The sequence below is a fragment of the Silurus meridionalis genome, chromosome 27, assembly GCF_014805685.1.
Source record: "Silurus meridionalis isolate SWU-2019-XX chromosome 27, ASM1480568v1, whole genome shotgun sequence".
In the NCBI taxonomy this organism is placed as follows: domain Eukaryota; kingdom Metazoa; phylum Chordata; class Actinopteri; order Siluriformes; family Siluridae; genus Silurus; species Silurus meridionalis.
In genome coordinates, this window is record NC_060910.1 from 11,142,585 (window position 1) to 11,161,666 (window position 19,082).

The window sequence follows — 19,082 nt, forward strand, 5'->3', positions numbered from 1 at the left end:
CACTGTTAATTGCAATGAACCCATAACCAAAAACATGCCAAAAAGTGGTTAAACTGCTTCTAGGTATGTGGGTGTGGATTTATGTGTGAATACAGTGCCAATACGCTGGTATCCCATCACCAATTTTCGACTTGAAGCCTAGTGTTCCTGGGGTAATAGAGTCATATTGACCTTTTTTTCCAGCCCTCTCAATTCTGTCTTGAGAGAAATGGCCTGTTTTGTGCTGTTTGGCCATTTGAAGAACAAATAAAAAAAAGTTTTTATTTGCTGCCCTGCATCAGGAATGGATTTCCTTCAGGGTCTCATCACTTTTCGTTGTGAGTTTGTGTTACAACCCACATTGACTGCTGAGCCATGCAGTATGCAATGTACCCAAATCAGCACTAGTGTACTTCATAACGTCTTTATATGATGGAGTTATTGTCTTTTAGATTAACAAAAAGTAGTTTGGAAAGCACCCTGTATGGGTGATTGTGCTGTAATGGGCTTGTCACAGCAAATTATTTAGTGCTGTATGTTAATGTCCCAATCACAGTGGGTTACTTAAAGATTTGTGACACTAATTTGCACTAAACTGTGCATTTCTGAAACTAAAATTTGCCTTATTTTTTTTTAAAGATCTCGCAATGTTCCTTTTTAAATAACGATCATTTGTTTTGCAATTATCCGAACCATGAACTAAGAAAACTACACATTTCAGAGTGCTGATTCTGGTGTACAAAACATAAAAATGTCTCTCTAAACAACCAAATGTCATTGAAAGAATTCACAGAAAATGCTTTTATGTGTTATTATAATAACATTTTTCTATCTAAGGGTGAAACTTACAATCAGTTTAGAAAATAAGCTTTCTTTAGTTGCCAATTTTGAATAATAGTAAAATCCTGAATGAAATTGTATGCAGGTACTTTATAGATATAATGAAAACTGTGATATTGGTGAGAATCCACTGTTTGGTACTATACCGGTCGAGTTTTTATATAGCAGAAAAGTATTTAAATGATATAGCGCTATCTTTATGGGGGCGCGAATAGCTCACTAGCGATATCATGTGTGCAGCTTAAATATAAGCCAATCCACAGAGACTGCAGCACAGCCACCAGCAGTCATAGCACTGCATCAACAAGAGAAATGAAGCCAGCACTGAATGAAAAAACTACCTATTGTTATTCATTGTGTGTGTGTGTGTGTGTGTGTGAGAGACTTTCACCCCTCTGAACTGATTTGAAGTTTTGGAATTGACTTTGTAAAAACATTTTGCACTTCAACCCAGGGAAAGTTGTGGGTATTTAAAGGGCAAAAGTTTTCACCCCCATGGTAACAGAGTAAAAAAGGCATAGTACAATACAAATTATTAGTGTTGTCAATATTAACACATTAACGCAAAATCATTTTAACTGCTCTACTTTTATTAACGTGCGATTAATGCAACACACGCAACGCAAGTTTTTCACAACGTCCTCTCTTTACTCAGATATAAATAAAAAAATAATAATAAACTACACCGAAAAATCATTTTTAATCACTAAACATTTGTTTTACTGATGCGATAAGTCTCAAATCAAACACCAAAATCAGCCATGGTGCACACATCCGGCAATTAAAACCGTCCGTGTGGAAACATTGGAAAAAGTTTTGTTTTGTGTCCTGATGATTTGTGTAATTTAAAAAAACATTATAACTTTAAAATATTTACAAGTATATTTGGTAACATTTTATTTCAAGGATCAGAAATTAGCCAGTAATTATTGACTATTAATTGCTTTTGTTAATGACTTAATTATGCTATTACATAATGTATGCTATTACAACCTATACAACATGTTCCCTGTTCTAAAATGAACATTTGTTGGTTTCAAATAATTAACAAATGCTGTGCATACAATAAGAAAAGAGAAATGAAATACTGCATTGAAGAACTCAGTCTTTATTGTTTTATAGTTCAACAAGGAAACAGACATCTTGTTATCACAGTTAATTTGCAATTTACAATTTACATATATTTTTAAATGTAACAATTTTAAATAAAATAATTCAAAGTTAAAGTACTTCTTTAGGTCAATTGTAACAAGTATGCACATAGAACAGGAAACACATTTTATATTTATTTCATACATATAAGCTACACATTCACACAGTGAACTGGGAACTTATAAAGTGTGTATTTTGACCTATACAAGCTACTAGTACATTATATTCCTACGTAACAAGGTCATCATTATGACAGAAACAAGTGTCAAGGGGCTATAAGACAAAAAATAAAAGAGTAACCAATAAAGGCTTTATAAATCGTTTGTAATAGCATACACATCCTTAACAATAATTAACAAAAGCAGTTATTAATCATTAATTACTGGCTCATTTCTGATCCCTTAAGTAAAGTGTTACCAAATATTTAGTATTCATGCTCTAGGTTGAGTTTGGTTTCACTAATAATAAACATACAGTTGCATAAAGCATCAAGATTTGTCCATGCCAATGTTGATTAGAGTAGTAATGTATTAATTTAAGGTACGTTCACAACAGATAAAAATGTGTGATTAATTTGCGATTAAATATATGAATTGATTGACAGACCTACACATTATATGACACAATCTTTAATAATTAGGAAAAAAATATTTTGAAAAATGGTTCCCTTATTGTGAAAGGAAACCTATATATGTCTTGTCAATCCCATTTATTTAACTCATTATATATATTGTCTTAAGGTTATGCAAACATTTGCACCATTAAGTGCACAGGGGTGTATCTTTGTGTGTGTTGGGCATATTTAATATCTTCACTTGGAATGATTTTCTTGTAATATACAGTTACAACAAAATTAAAATAGACAACACGTTTTGAGTATGGCGCTAGTGGCAGCTGTATGACTTGAAAGCCGGAACTCTAAAATAATCTTTAGCTCGTGTGGTTAAAGGAGCATCAGAGGCTTTACTAAATATGGATGGTGCTGAATTAAATACAGTGTAACACATGCTTTAGCCATTTATGAAGTGCTGGAAATACTTTTAAAACTTGCTAGTTGTATCAATGATATTAAAATGATTTTTGCTTTATGATGTAATGGAATTTATTATGATTTTAGTATTTCATGACTGCATGAGTTGGCTTTTAGTTAGCTTTTTAGACTATACTGATACGTTTGAGGTTGACCTTTTTGGAAATAGATGGAATAAGCGATCACAGAGGTGGACAAGTATTCAATTTACTAATTTAGAAGAATAAATTAAAGTACAAGCTCCAGCAACATGACTAGAAATGCTGTTCTAGGAAAATAATAAATTTATGGGAATGAATAATAATCCAAATAATCTAACATGGGAATTTGATGATCCTGTTGTGTTGTTATGGCGATTTGCCAACAGAAGCAATTATTATAATTTTTTTTACTTTTTGTCCACTGTGCATTCATTATTAAAATCTTTTCTACAGAAATGAAAATATGTAAGAACAATTTCATTAACAGAAACCTGTGAAGTGCTTTGCATTCAGCATCAACAGTAGATTTCTTTGCATCTCCTGTCAATCCCACCGTTATAGAAAACAAATACATTTTGCTTTGGTTTAAAAGAAAACAAATGCTGGCAGCATTTAAATGATAACACAATTACACTTTTGGAAAACAGAATCCTTTGCAAGCCATGCATTTCAAAACAGTGGCACAGCCGTGCATTATACATTACAATTTCATACAACACTTTGATAGAAAAGATAAGTACATTCTATCAGACTCTAAATAATGTTTAGTAAAAAAGCTTAGTATGGTTTAGCAAATATACTGAGTATAGACATCAACATTATACTTTTAATATATTGTTTAGCTAGCTAGCTAGCTAGCTAGCTAGCTAGCTAGATAGATAGATAGATAGATAGATAGATAGATAGATAGATAGATAGATAGATAGATAGATAGATAGTATACTTGGAACGCAAGTATATTTTTTTGTGAATGGCTAGTATGGTACAAGCAAAGCGTCAGAAACCTGTATAACATAAACTCAGGAGCCCTTTCTATCCTATCACCAAGATGGATTGAAGTAATCAGACCCAAGCAGCACCATGTTCCTGTAGTTACCTGTAATGGGCTGTAATGGGGAAATTACAGCAGTATTCAGAGCCAGTTGGCTTGTATTCAAATGGTTTGACTCCTTCTGTCATTGCGTTATTATTTACAGATTACATACTGCAAATTAGCCAGCCAGCTTCTTTCTGTGTAGTCACCATGCCTGGCATGTTGTCAATACAAATTACTGCTGAAATGAACCCGAAGATTGATCTTCGAAGCCCCAAACAGGGCAGTATATGGTGTTTAAAATCGCTTGAAAAGCACGGGTTATCCACAAACTTCCAGTTCATGCCTCTTTAAAGGGAAAACCAGCCCTACACTCTACCACATTTACTCTGCATTTCATTAAGACATTATAGATCGATCTGCTTCAGGACATTGTATTTTTTTGGCAAATGTGTGGTTCAGGATTGTGAGCTCAAGATTTCAACAGGCAGCAGCTGAGTTTCAGCAGGATTCAGGGTGATTTATTGCTTTCTCACATTCCACAGCCTCGTAGAAAAAGATTAAAGAGGCAAACTTGACATAGGTAACAGTTTTTACAGACTAAGTGCTTTCTTTTTAGCCATAACTCTATGGATTTGAACATTCAGGAGATGGCGATCTCATTTATTCTGACACAAGTCGAACATCTATCTGAAGACCATGCATTTATGATCAACAGACCTGTCTGCATTCTGAGTTATTCAGTAATTGCATACTCCTAACTTACACACCAGCACATGCACTGGCTATCGTGTTTAACCTCTTATTGTCTCAATTGCCTAATATATCAGTCCTTGTTCATAAAACACTAATCCTATGGCAAAATCAAGAGTTTGAAAGACGAAATTTCATTTATGATTATAGGAAAGGTCACTGCATGTTAATAGCTTAAAAGCTTACTACCTTAACGTGAGACAGCAGGGTAATAATTTATTTTAATGCACTGTAATTATCTTTACAATGGTAATGGACTCAACTGGATTGTAAGGAATCAATTTAGGCTTTAATTTTGCTTTTGTCTCTACAATGGAAACGATTTGAAATGGCTGTAGTCAATTTTTGTTAAAAAAGATCATTTAAGAGATTAGAATCTTTCTTTAGCTACCAGTCGTTTATACACAAAGTTTTAACATGGCATCTTGTGGGTTATGACTTATTCTGGCTATAGATTACAAATGATTTCAACATAGCTCAAATCAGTGGATTTATTATATCTAAGTCATTTATTTAAGCTTAGAAAAGTCAGTATATATTAAAAAAAAAATTACATATTTTCACTTATTTAAAATAACAAGAACACAAATCTTCCAGAGGAAATTGGTGTGACCTTTAGGTGTCAGTTAGCCGGGTTTGTTGCAGCTTCACAAATACGAAGTAGAAGAATTAAAAGGCCCTTTTTCCAAATCCAACATTAATATGCTAATAGTAATACACTAAAATGATTAGTGGATATTAGTTTAAACCCAAATACCAAAGACCTGTATTTGTTTATCAAAAGAGCTTGAAAGATTTGTACACTGGAAGTTTATTCTTATACAAAACTAAATTCCTTTGTTTATATTATTTAGGAAGAAAAAATAATTATATTTTATCAAAAAATCAAATTTATAGTTTATAGTCTTTTATATCTACTGTAATTTCATGTTTATGATAAAAAGGTTTTACATCTGACCTATTAAATGACTTTTAGGATTAACCTATGTACACTGTATGGACCTGATTTCTTTCTTGGCATATATGGTTCTTCCCTGAACTGTCACCACAAAGTTGAAGGTACACAATTATATAGGATGTCTTTGGATGTGATAGTATAATTTCATTTTTACTTCACTTAAACTAGGAGACCCAAACCTGCTCCGGCATGACAATGTCCCTGTACACAAAGCAAGCTCAATAAAAAAAAAATTCTTTGCATGGTTTGGAGTGGTAGATAAATAGGAACGACTGCACCCCAGGCCTCCTCACCCTACATCAGTACCTGACTTTACTAACAGCCCTTTTGGCTAAATGAGCACAAATTTCCACACACTCCAACATCTAGTGGAACATCTTCACAGAAAAGTGGAGATTATTATAACAGCAGATGGGGACTATATGCATATGGGGATGTTTAAAAAGCAAATACAGATCTTATGACCAGTTGTCCATAAGATTGTTGTCAATATAGTATATACATCGACCAGGCATAACATTATGATTATCACATTATGACCGGTAAAGTGAATAACACTGATTATTTCTTCATCATGGCACCTGTTAGTGTGTGGGATATATTAAACATTTTGTCGTCAAATTTGACGTGTTAGAAGCAGGAAAAATGGGCGAGTGAAGAGTTTTGAGTAAGTTTGACAAGGACCAAATTGTGATGGCTAGACAACTGGGTCAGAGCATCTCTAAGATGTTCCAAGAAGGAAAACAGTGATGAACCGGCGACAGAAACATGAACGGCCAAGGCTCACTGATGCACGTAGGGAGTGAAGGCTGGCCCGATCCAACAGACGAGCTCCTGTAGCTCAATTTGCTGAAGAAGTTAATGGTGTTAATGCCTGATGGATCAGGACTGTTTTGGCAGCAAAAAGGGACCATCACAATATTAGGCATGTGGTCATAATGTTAAGCCTGATCGGTGTATACTGTTGAGAAACAACTTTTTGGATTTAGATTTTTATGTACTAATCCGATCTTGTGCATTATTTACAAATTTAATGGGCAGTGGAAATTTTATTTGAATTTGCTGGAGCTAATTGGATATTATAGTTGAGCACAGCCGGTCCTATAATATATGAGGTATATTAATCATGCATGGCTTGTTTAAGGAGATAATCTAAACTTATTTATTAACCGAAATGCTGTATGTCACCTACTGTAAAGCGTATGGAAGTTAAACAGTGCAAACTTTCCATTGTGAGCATTCTTGTGTTACAATAACTGTTCGCTCGAGGCGGCTTTTGCTTTAAATCCACATCGTTCATATTTACATTTTGATTCAGAGAGTCAGCTGGCTCTGCCCACTTCAAGCACATCACAGCACCTGCACTCACTCAATTGTTTTGAATAATTTAGCATCTTTTCCTTGTTCCCACATGAGTCTTGTGGATAACAGTCTCCATAGAGAATTCAGTTTAACAAAGTAAAGGTCCGGGTGTGTATGAGAGGTAAAGAAAAATAAAGAAGTTTCTTTTTCTGCTCGTCTATTAAGTTTTACTGCATGAATTATTCACTCGAATGCCTACATTCTGTTGTTAGCACACTCATCTGTTCACATCATGACTCTTAGTTTAGTCCAATTCATCAAACAACTGCAGCTTTGCACTCTGCACTAATTGTGAATGTTTGGAATGTTTATACATTAAAAAAGTTCTGGTGCAATTGGACAGACTGTGTGTTGAGAGCTTACTCAACACACAAAGTCTGTCCAATTGCACCAGAACTTTGTTAATGTATAAATATTAGAGAAACAGGAAGCAAGATGGAGTACAGATGAAAAAAAAGGCGTACACAAGAAGTTAGTAGGCCACACTCGATCTTTATTCTTCTTGTGTACGCCTTTTTTTCCTCCGATGCTCCGTCTTGCTTCCTGTTTCTCCATTTACTTAATCAACACAGTTTGGGATCTAAGTGAATGTAGATGCCTGTGTTGCAGTGTAGCAATGTTTGTTATTTAAAGGCATGATATTAATGCCTACTTCTATATTTAAAGGTTGGCCTATAGTTATAGTTGGTGGTTTTCCAAGGCATTTACAAGGGAATCTCCCGAGTTGATGCCAAGTTCAAGACAGAAATATGGTGCTAAAAATTTTGCTGTGAGTTCATCTTACCATCATTTTTGGAATGCATTACAAACGTAATATTAGACATGTATTTGAATCAGCGAGCCAGTGTGATATATTTTTTTTGGCTGCATCCATTTCAGCTGTTCCGCATCAATTTATTGGGTGGGAAGAAAAATGCCTCTGTGGAATTGTAGTTTCGGTTGGAAACATTAGTCTTAATTTCTGGTCAATTAGTCTGCCAGGCTCTCACAGAGACACCGTGTTTCATTCTCAGCAAGAAAACAGATTGCATTTATGTTTGCATTTACTTATTTGGCAGATAGTTTATCCAGTGTGACGCAGTGAGGCCAAATACAATCCAAACAAAGAGCTGCTGAAGTAATGCAAGTACTGCCAGGCTCGGCCTCCACTGACTGACTAGAAGCAAGCACAGGAGAGTTGTAACAAAAGATGATAGTTGAAGGAGGAGCTACTGCCCAGGAGTGATACAAATACTAGCTTCAAACAAAGCTCTACATTTTCAGCAAGTAAAAGTCAACATGTCAAAGTAAACCAACCTTTAATAGAAAGGCAAGTCATCAGTCACATCGACAGCTAACAGCAAGAAGAAAGAAATCCATCCTGTAACAGTAGTTCATTTATATGGTTTCGTTTGTTTTTGTGTTGTTTTTTGTTTGACTAAAATGTTCTTTAGGGTTGTACTATAACACAAAGCAGGATTTCTCAAGGCTTTTTGAGACTCATTTAATTGTAAATTTCAAAGACCCCCCTCAAAACAAATATAATTTAACAAACATAACTAAAATGTGCAATAATATTTTGTCTAAATATTAGTGCCCTAGGAATTTCTTTATTGCTGGGTTTTCCAACAGAACACAGTAATTTCAAGTTCCATTGTTGATTGAGACTATTTTCTATAAAATGTTTTCTATAAATTAACTATAAAAAGTTAACCTGATCTCTGCTGTTGAAAAAATAAGAAGGAAAGACTAATTACAGATTACAGTTGTCTGTTCACGTTCAGAGCTGTTCATTAGGGGAAGGGCAGCTTACAATGGGGCTAGCACAAGATACAAACATTTCACCAAATGGCAAAAATTCCTTGTGAATGTAGCCTTAAGGATACACCTACGTGCAAACACACACACACACACACACACACACACACACACACACACACAAACACACACACACACATTCAGAGGGATATAGTTAAGTTAAGTTTTGAAGTACCATTTCTGAACCATTACATCACCAGGCATCACTCATCAGTTTGTATAGTGAGGGGAAATGCAACATACAAAAAGTGCTGAAGACCAAAAAATACGTAAAATTCTTCATTATGATCTTAAATTCTATGTAGAGGAAGAAGCTTACAACTTTTAATAAATTGGAGATTTTAGCATCCCTATTTAAAATGTATCTTTCCTCAAGATATATTTGAAAACAGTATACCTTTAAAAATTTAAATGTTTCAATTGTAAATGTACCAAAATATACCCTATTTAATAAATGCACCTTTTTAAGCTTAATTAGGAAAAAGGATAATGTACTTTCAAGAAATTCAAAAAATTGTGAGCACCACTCCAGTGTAAATGCCACATTTTACCACCTAACAGTCTATGTATCTAATGTCCATCAGCTTTCTGAAGCCCATAGTAAGCACTTACTTTCCCAGAAATTTGCATATAATCATTGTAGGTTAGCATTGTGGTGATATACATTAAAGAGAAACCAATTTAAAGTACAAACACTGAATACATTTGAATGTTTTAATCTGTACAATGTAACTGACTGACTTCCTGCTGTGATAAAAACATGACACATTTGTATTTTTAGGTTATTGAACTCATGTATTGACACATTTAGGCAAATAAATTCAGGCAGTGATAATGAAAATTTGTTGTTCACTTTCCTTGTGAACTAAGGCATATACATGTCACCAAAGGGGTTAGATATGCTAGTGTCATCTGCCCCAATTCTGTCATCTAGCTGTCCTCGTTCGCCCTCGACTTGCTGTGTATGGTCACAGCTTCCAGTCCTTCTTAACTCACATTGTATATTGATTGACTCTTACCATGATTGTTTTGACCTGTTGCTTGTTTCCCTTCTTCGAAATGAGAATGTTTGTGGTATTCGTGTTTCCCTTTTTTTTTCTCGTGTTTATAAAATTTGACAAGTTTGAAGTCTTAATTTTTACACCGGCTATGTTCTTAGAATATATCTCATGCATCAATGGGTATTGTACCAGCTGTATATGGTGGAAATAACAATAAAATCCAATTGACCCTTGTCAGCTTTTTAAAAGATTTTTCCACATGAACATTTTATTTATTTTTGAATGCTTTATATACAATGTATTAAAATTGCGATGCACTGTGTATTCTGACATCTTTGTATCAGAACCACCACTTCTTCAGCAATTTGATCTACAGTAGCTCGTCGGTAGGATCGGACCACACGGGTCGGTCTTCACTGCCCCCTGCATCAATGAGGCTTTTCAAACTCGATTAAATCCTTATGCTTCTCCATTTTTCCTGCTTCAAACACATTAACTTTAAGAACAAAATTTTTACTTGCTGCCTAATATATCCCACCCAACAACAGATGTCATTATGAAGAGATAATTAGTGCTATTTACTTTTTCACGGTTCTTGGTTTTTAAGACACGGTTCAGTTCAATTTCAGTACAGTTATGGGAAGAAATGCAAAAACAATTACTTGTCATTTTTTATTAATGGCATTTAATTTTTATTAAGATTTGTAAACAATTGAAAAATTTTTCATTGAATTCCTGCTTGGTTAAATAATATATAAACTAATAGTTTATAATATTTAATAAAAAATACAATTAATTAATTAAATGAATGCAATACACTTTATTTATTATATTGTTTATCGATTAAATTGGCACAAATGAAATGGATTACATGAAATTATAAATGAAAAGACCCCATGTTAATCCCAAAGTTGTTAGACCCGATTTGGGTAATACAGATGTACATATAAGTGTGTGTGAGAGTGTGTGTGTGTGTGTGTGTGTGTGTGTGTGTGTTTTTCATTTAATATTAAATTTTCTAAAAAATATATTTTACTTAACTGTTCTATTTATTTCAGCAGACCAACAAATGTATTCATTCCTTCCATCCTTCATTCATTCACTCCCTCGATATGTGGAATTGTCAGTATTTTCTATTGTTAAGAGAAATTCTTGAAGCTGGACACAAAACACTAAAGAATCCATATCGCTAGACTGTTGTAAAAACTAAATCTGAGTTTCACAATGCTCTAAAATCGTATTTCAGCGCACTAAAAATCCAGTATTTCCAGTATGGAATGAGTGGCCACAGTGAAACTGTGCTAACTCTAGTTTCTTTTTATGCCCTTGGCATTGTTGTGAATGTTTTCAGGTTTAATATTAATAAAAAAAATAGTATTTGTGCTCAAAGTGCAAGTTGGAGACTAAACAAACCTTCGGTCTGTCACTTAATAAATTCATGAGGGAAAATAGATGTTCCGCACATAAAAAGGACTGCCTTGGGTACTTATGTGCACTGTACCATTACAAACCTAATATATATAAAGAGAGAAAGTGAGAGCTAATGATTTGTTCTTTTCTGTGAATGTTTTTTTTATAATCTAGTCTTCATAATTGTCTCTTTTCTAATCGACAGCTGATCGTCTGTACTAATAGTACAGACGATCTGAAATGTAGTAAATGTAGTAATTCACGTTCAGCTCTCAGATTGGTCAGCATATCTAGTGAATTAGAGTGAACAGAGTTTTATCCTTTTTATAGAACATGTACCCAGTTGTGACGTTGTTGAACTGGACAACTCATGGTAACTAGATAGTGACTAAGGCATGGTGGGAGGTGTTTGTTTGTTTTTCTGTGTATTTGTGTTTCTAACTCGCTAAAATTGGATGAGGGTGAATCATTCAGCATCTGCCTGCCCTCGTGCGTGTATATTTATCTGGCTAGTGCCTGATATATCTTAGCAGGCTGGAAATCAAAATACACAGAACAGATAATAGTGTTATATTGAAGTGTATTATTATTTAGCTGAAGTTTAATAGACTTTTTATTTTAAGCAATTATTATTAAGACAAGTGAAAAAAATTGCAACTGGTCATGATGCAGATTTGGATTTTCACCCTAAAATCCCTCAAAAAGATGTCATTTCTTTCTTGAAATTGATTTCTCAAAGGTGCTCCTGCAGCCAAACTGGAACATGGTCTGAATATATATTATGGCGTGACCTATGCCAGCGGTGCTCCCTCTCGCTTAACTTAAACATGTCATCTAGACAGAAAGCAGATAAAGCAAAGGCTGTGTGTTTATCCAGGACATAGAGAAGAGTAAAGCCTAGTTTCACCAGTGATGTATTTTAACATATTAATACAGACAAAGCCTCAAATCGTTTCTTGCATTGACTCTTACATTGCGGATCGCTAACCCCATGAACATGTGGCTTATGATTCAGTTATTCAAAAATCATGTTATTTATTATCTTCTAGGAATGATTACACTATAGTACAATGAATAGGAAAGCGTGGACTGCCTGAGTTTAAAGAGTTAAACATTACTTCATACATTGGCAAGTTTAAAGTCTGTACTAAATATTATAAGAGCATTGAAGATTTTTCTGTCAGTTTTTTATTCCCTCTTCTGAGCTAATCAAACAGTAATATTGCTGCTGTGTAGCAGGTTGACAGGAGGAGTGTTGGTCAGGGAAATCATGTTTTCCTCTTTAGACTGATAGAGACTAGCAGCTGGCAGAAAAAGAGCATTAATTACATTTAATTTCCTCATCACTATCTTGCCAAAGAGTACTTTTGATCCTAGTGGAATCTATTTGGAACTCAATTTGAAACAGAATCCGGTTGAAACACTCTTAATTTATAGTGATATAGTGATTGTGGTGACAGCTTTTCACTAAAACATTTGCTGTGATCTGAAATGTACCAGGCATGCTAGAAACAAATGCTGGAGTTATTTCTTTTCCTGACAGTAAGTCTAATTTTGTCACTCGATCTCTGGCGCCACAGTAAGGTCATGGATGTCAACTAAATGTAGACCAGCAGCCTAAGCGGTTATGTTTAGCGCATGTTTTTTTTTTTTTTTAAGGCTCCTCTCCAATGTATGTTAGCTATGTCTGAAATGACAGTTAGATATGCTGGCTCAGCAAAAATACTGGATAGAAAACCTTTTTTCAGGTTTTATGGAATAATAAGATCGATTCTATTTTGTTTTTGAACCCTACAAAATAATTTGTAATAGGCACATCGTAATTTTACCGTAATTTCCGGACTATTAAGCGCACCCATAAATAAGCGGCACCCACTGAATTTGACAAAGATTTTTATTTTGAACATAAATAAGCCTCACCTGTCTATAAGCCGCTGTCTATACTGAAACTAATGAACTTTACACAGGCTTTAACAAAAGACAGTGTCTGTTACACGGTGTAACGGGTGAAATATGTTGTGGCTCCTTTAAGAGCAGAGCGGCATTTTGGGAATAGCCTGGAAGTTTTTCTCCCGATGCAGTGCAGCTCAGAACACAGGTGAGGTGCGTTTTTTCGTTTCCGTTCGGAAATTTCATTGGTCTAATGTTGCTCAGTTTTTTGGCTTGAAGCTTGTGAAACCGGGAAAACCCCAGGAAAAATCCATAAATTAGCCGCTTCGTTGTTTAAGCCGCGGGGTTCAAAACGTGGGGAAAAAAGTAGCAGCTTATAGTCCGAAAAATACGGTAAATTGAGAAACTGTGAGTGTAAGTAAGGCATAGTAATGCTAAATAGTTTTGCTGTTCTGACTCCTTTTTCAAATCAAATTTAAATTTATTGGACCCAGTGATTGTTTAATTAATTAGAAATTTGAGATTAGAACATGCTATTTATTTTATTTACCTGATGATCACTGAACTGCAAATAACAGTGTATTTGTTTTATGGCTAGGGTTCTTCATAATCATAATTTGTCTTATATATAACACACACAAACACATGCGCACACACACACACACACACACACACACACACACACACACACACACACACACACCTACACACTCCATTAGCTTTTAGTTACGGTATATGTTGCACACACAGAAAACAGCAAAACAGCTAGCTAAGTGGCGGCTCTGTCATAACAGAAAGCAGCCATTTAATATTTATTCACGATACAGACCTCTCATTCATATATAAAAAAGGTGTAACGGTACACAAAATTCACAGTTTTCCAGATAACTCATTTGTTTGGCAGATTTTCCCAGTCTCTCACAGACCAAAACACTTATAGGGAATTGTTTTTATGGAGTTTTATGTAGAAATAGTGCAATTTATTGATAAAAATATAATTATTCATTATAAAATGAAGTTAACACAGTATAGTACTGTATACATAATATAGCATTTTTGGGTGGCATCCGTTTATCGCGGTTTTACATTTATCGCAGTCTGTTTTGGAACGTAACCACCACGATAAAAGGGGATTACTGTATTTTATAAAAAGAATATATTTTATTTTTTATAAAATATTCTAAAATATTATTTTGTATATTATTTAACCAATCAGACATTTTATTTAAAATAGTTTTAAAAATGTAAACTGTTGATATGCACAAATGGTAATAATAATTATCTGTGACAAGCAATTTTATTTTTTGAATTTCTTCCCCCTTCCCCCGACTTAAAAACCGAGGTACGTAGCGAAATGTGAATTTTATGTACCGTTAAACAATATACAATATTCCCTTCATCCGAACAATGAGACCAAACCTGTTCCAGTTTGACAATGTCCCTGTGCACAAAGCAAGCTCCTTTAGGATATGATTTACATGTGTTGGAGTGGAAGTGTGTCTTTTAATATTGTAGTATGTAATAAACAATTCATTTGACACCTATAGTCAACTGTATTTGTGTTAAGTAAACCAGCCATTAATGCATATTAGGAAGTGCAATATTTTGGGGTGAATATAACCTGTAATTACCACCCCTAGCAATGCCTCTGGCCTTGAGATGTTGTCAAACAATACAAATGTGAAGCCAGACTTCTTTCTCTGTAGTTCTTTATATACTTGTGACGAAAAGCAAATGAGTGTCTGTCATTAGTCTCTTAAGTTCTAGCAACTTGCTACCACTTTACCAAATGCCATTCTAAATTTTATTAGCAGTGCTGAATTCCCCAAGGGAAAGCATTCTTCTGTTCTCCATGGACTCCGTTTTACTTGTGCAGCACAGATGGTGCCTCTGTTTCAAATGAGATTCATTACTGTGTCCCATACAGTTTATATTAAACCAAGCGACTCAATTTTACCTGCACAGTTTTGGGAATTACCCATCGTTCTGCCTTCAAACTGTGCTAAAACATCTGTACACAGGTGTTCATACGTGATGCTAAAACGAGAATGTTCATCAAAAAAAGTCTACCCAGGATGGTTATCATTGCTTTGTCATCTAAAAAGAAAGAAATTATTTATAATCGGTGGGATTCTGCAAACTCACATATATCTTAATTGCCATATAAATATGAACAGTAAACAAAATTTGTTTTTAAGATTAATGTCTCATAACGTAGTGTTTTTGGAGCATTGAAATGCTGTCATTAATTTTATTAGATCAGTACCACTTACACAGCAAACAAATGCAATAACAACATAAAATGTACATCAGATCCTCGCTGGCTTTTTTCCACTGGGCTTTTGAAGAGTCTGTGTTCTGTAAGTGTCTGTCTAATTTGGTTGCTGTCAGTGATCTGTTCACATTATTCTCTAATCTTAATACCATTATAAGCATTCAGACAATGCACAAGTAATGGTTCTTTTTTTTTTTTTTTTGCTAAAGTTTGGCATTGGCTATCTTTTGACTTTCTGATGTCAGAAGCACTAATGGTGCGGAATACTGATACGGGTAATAATATGATAACTGTCAGACTTCCCACTGGGAGGACTTTCCATATCACCTTCAGCACACTGCTGCTTTTCAACTTACTGAGTGTCAACATGTCACGACGGACCATTTCCTCCACCATCAAACTACCATATCATGCATTTTGCTTTCTTTCAATCCTCTTTCATATGTTTTCTTTTTAACCCCTTTAACACCATGAAGTGTCTACAGCTCCAGACTTTCATTTCTCACTCTTGAAACACAAACAATTTCTGTGTAATATTACATGCTTTTACACTGTAGATAATGAATAATTCATTATGGTTATTAAAGATTATGTATCTCCTCGGGTCCTCATATCACCACTTGAAAATTTATCCTGAATATGCAATATTGTATTAATTAAAGAACATCATACATTTTTTTTAACCATTTATCAATTCATAAAATGTTCTGAAAGAATCCAATTAACAGTTTAAAGTCCAGGTAGATAAATAAATTAAAAGCAAACAATCCAAAAACGGAGGCATAAATATAAACATTGAACAGCCAGGGGTAGGTGAACAGTGTATATATCAATAAGAGGAGGGCAAAACTGTAAATGGGAGAAACAAAATAGGATCAAAACTTAAAAACATGAGACATGGAACAAGGAGAAAAAAACAGTTTGGTACATGTTAGCTATATCAGTATAAGTATAATACTATGTAGAAAACTAAAAACATGTATTCAGTCATAAACAAAACATGGAAGGGGAGGCAGTTGTGTATGGGAAAACAAATAAACCTCAGGGCCAATGATGAGACAGGATTTGAGACATGGATAAACCAAAACAAATACATGTAGCACTGAAAATAAAGATATGAATGGAGAAATGTGTTCAAGTCGGGATAATCTCTTTGAAGCCACCTATTTATATATAAATATGAATGATCTGCCTAATAAGGCCTTAATTAAATTATTATGACAAAATGATTGTATTTAATTGTATTACTCATGATTTTTGTAAGTGATGTTTATTCACTAAGCAACCCTGAACACCCTTATGTTAATCATAGAAACATCGGCTGCTGTTTCTTTATAATTTAGTGACACATGCTCCAGGAACTGCAATATAACACAGCAGCAGCTTGCACAGATGAGTATGTAGCCATCCCTGAAGCTGTCTATTTATTATTTTTTCTATTTGACTCATTACAGAACAATACGTCATGGAAACCAGACGCTTGTCAAGACTGCACCTGCCACAGCGACGTTGTCATGTGCAAAGCTACGAAATGCCAAAATCCTCAGTGTGACTTTCAAAGGGTAAGGCTGACTTTTTTTTGTTGTTGTTGCTAAAATCGATTATATAAGTGAAGCAGGTAATAGATGTAAGGATGAGTGGCTTGATTGATTGATTGATTGATTGATTGATGGAGTATGGATGGATGGATAGATAGACAGATGGATATATAAGATGGATCGACACAGGAGCCTTTGAGATGAATAAATGGATGGCTCCATTAGCCAGACTGCTCAATACTGTATATGCATGCCTTTCAAAGAGACATGCTTCAAGCTCATTGCATTCCTCTACTGCATGTAATTAAGTGAAAGCAACAGATTTATATTCCATTTTGTACTCCGCTGCACTATGCGTTCAAGTAAAACTTTGCAAAGTCAATCAATGCATCTGGCATCTGTTTTCATGCTTTTTTATTAACGCTGTCGATAAAGCACTGCTTGTCATGCTCAGTGAATCACAGCCCCACCCTGGTATTAAAAATCCGTCATTAAGTCTCACTGTCCTTTTTTAATAATTTTGGAAGTCGATAGTCTGTCCGCCTTCTGCCGCATAGCAATCAACGAGTCACGTCTGGACATTTAAGGGTCTCTAACAATGCTAATGATATTGCGCTAACATAGGGGTCTGTATGTGTTCCCAGGGAGAGCGTTTGAGAATCCCTGCAAACAGATGCTGTCCGGAGTGTTTCCCACAGTCACTCCCCTCCTGCCAGCATCAGGGAGCAGTGTATGGGGTAAGTGACAATCCTGTGGACGGCGCCCAGTAAAACATGCCAAAAGCTTCAGACTAGACTCTTGGTAGATCCTGCTACTTCTCGAGTGTTAAGTGGCCAGTCAGTGCACAATTGCTTTCTTGTTAGCACCCCAGTCTTGTCTAACAGAACTGGCCTCTTGTTGGTCTTTCTTTGACAGGCTGCTTGCTGTTCTGCTTAATATTCTAATGGTGTCGCTTCCAGCCGAGTGGCGTTTACTTAGAGAAGCTGGCTATGTTGGCACAGGGGCATAATTCCGCAGCTAATGAACTTGCCCCATTGTTCGTCCAAATTTTCATAGAAATGCATTTTAGAAGTATGTTTTAGAAGAATGGATCCGAATAAAGACTTATATTTGATCCATTTAAACGAGTTATCGGCAGCCACAATGACTGACAATACCAATATCATGTTCAAAAAGCAAACAGAAACTCTCCCACAACCTCATAACCTCTCTTTCTGTCTCGCTGTCTTCTTGTCCAGCATGACAGCCAGTGGAACGAGTCCAAGTGTTCAGTGTGTACATGTGCCTCTGGGAAAGTGACCTGTGTCCCTCCTGCCTGTCCTCCCCTCAGCTGTGGCAGAGGACAAACTCCGTACGTCCCAGTCGGAGAGTGCTGCCCTAAATGTGCCCGAAATGGAGGTAAGAGTGCAGAATTACTGAAACCTTTCTAAAATGACAGAGGAATTTTTTTAAATAAGTACAACTTTAGCTGGAAATCCTGACAATCATGGAGTTTAGTAGATTGTTGCTAGTAAAATTAAGTCTCTGGGACAGTCACATGTTCAATGTAAAATGTATTCACATGCACATTATACACAGCCTGTGATTCATAACCATACTTCCATGGCATTTGGCAAAAAAAGGTGACGCTTCTTCACCTTCTAAATTCCAGATCAAACATTGCACTCATCCAGGTAAATTATCACTTCCTCATAAATGAAATAGTGGACTGAAAACCTTCAGATTATCCACTCAGCTTGACCTACTATGGTAGCAGAATTGCATTGCTAAAAGATTGACATGGTTCCATAATAACAACTCTCTCATCCAGCTTACATTCAATCAAATGTAGATATACTTACCTTTTGGCAGCCATTATACATGTTTCCTTCAATCCTTGGGGTCTGTAAAGAGACCTAAAGAGACTTTGAGCTGAATTTCAAACAGAATTTACGAGTCAATTTACAATGCCATCATTAATAATTGAGATCGCTGTGTGTGCAATCCATAAATACCTGGTGCACACTTTTTTTCTGCATCAAAATATCTTATCACACTTTCTCACAGAAACAAGAGCAAAGAAACATAAAGAAAGAAAAGGTTT

General features: G+C 35.2%; 1 protein-coding gene across 1 annotated transcript in view; it reads left to right on the top strand.

Annotated features, from left to right (window-relative positions):
• fras1 (Fraser extracellular matrix complex subunit 1) overlaps positions 1-19,082 on the top strand; it is a 119,067-nt gene that overhangs the window by 21,761 nt on the left and 78,224 nt on the right. The window contains exons 3-5 of the mRNA XM_046842250.1: positions 16,916-17,023; positions 17,644-17,736; positions 18,238-18,397. Of these exons, the coding sequence (XP_046698206.1) occupies positions 16,916-17,023; positions 17,644-17,736; positions 18,238-18,397 (361 nt within the window). The remainder of the gene's footprint in view (positions 1-16,915; positions 17,024-17,643; positions 17,737-18,237; positions 18,398-19,082) is intronic.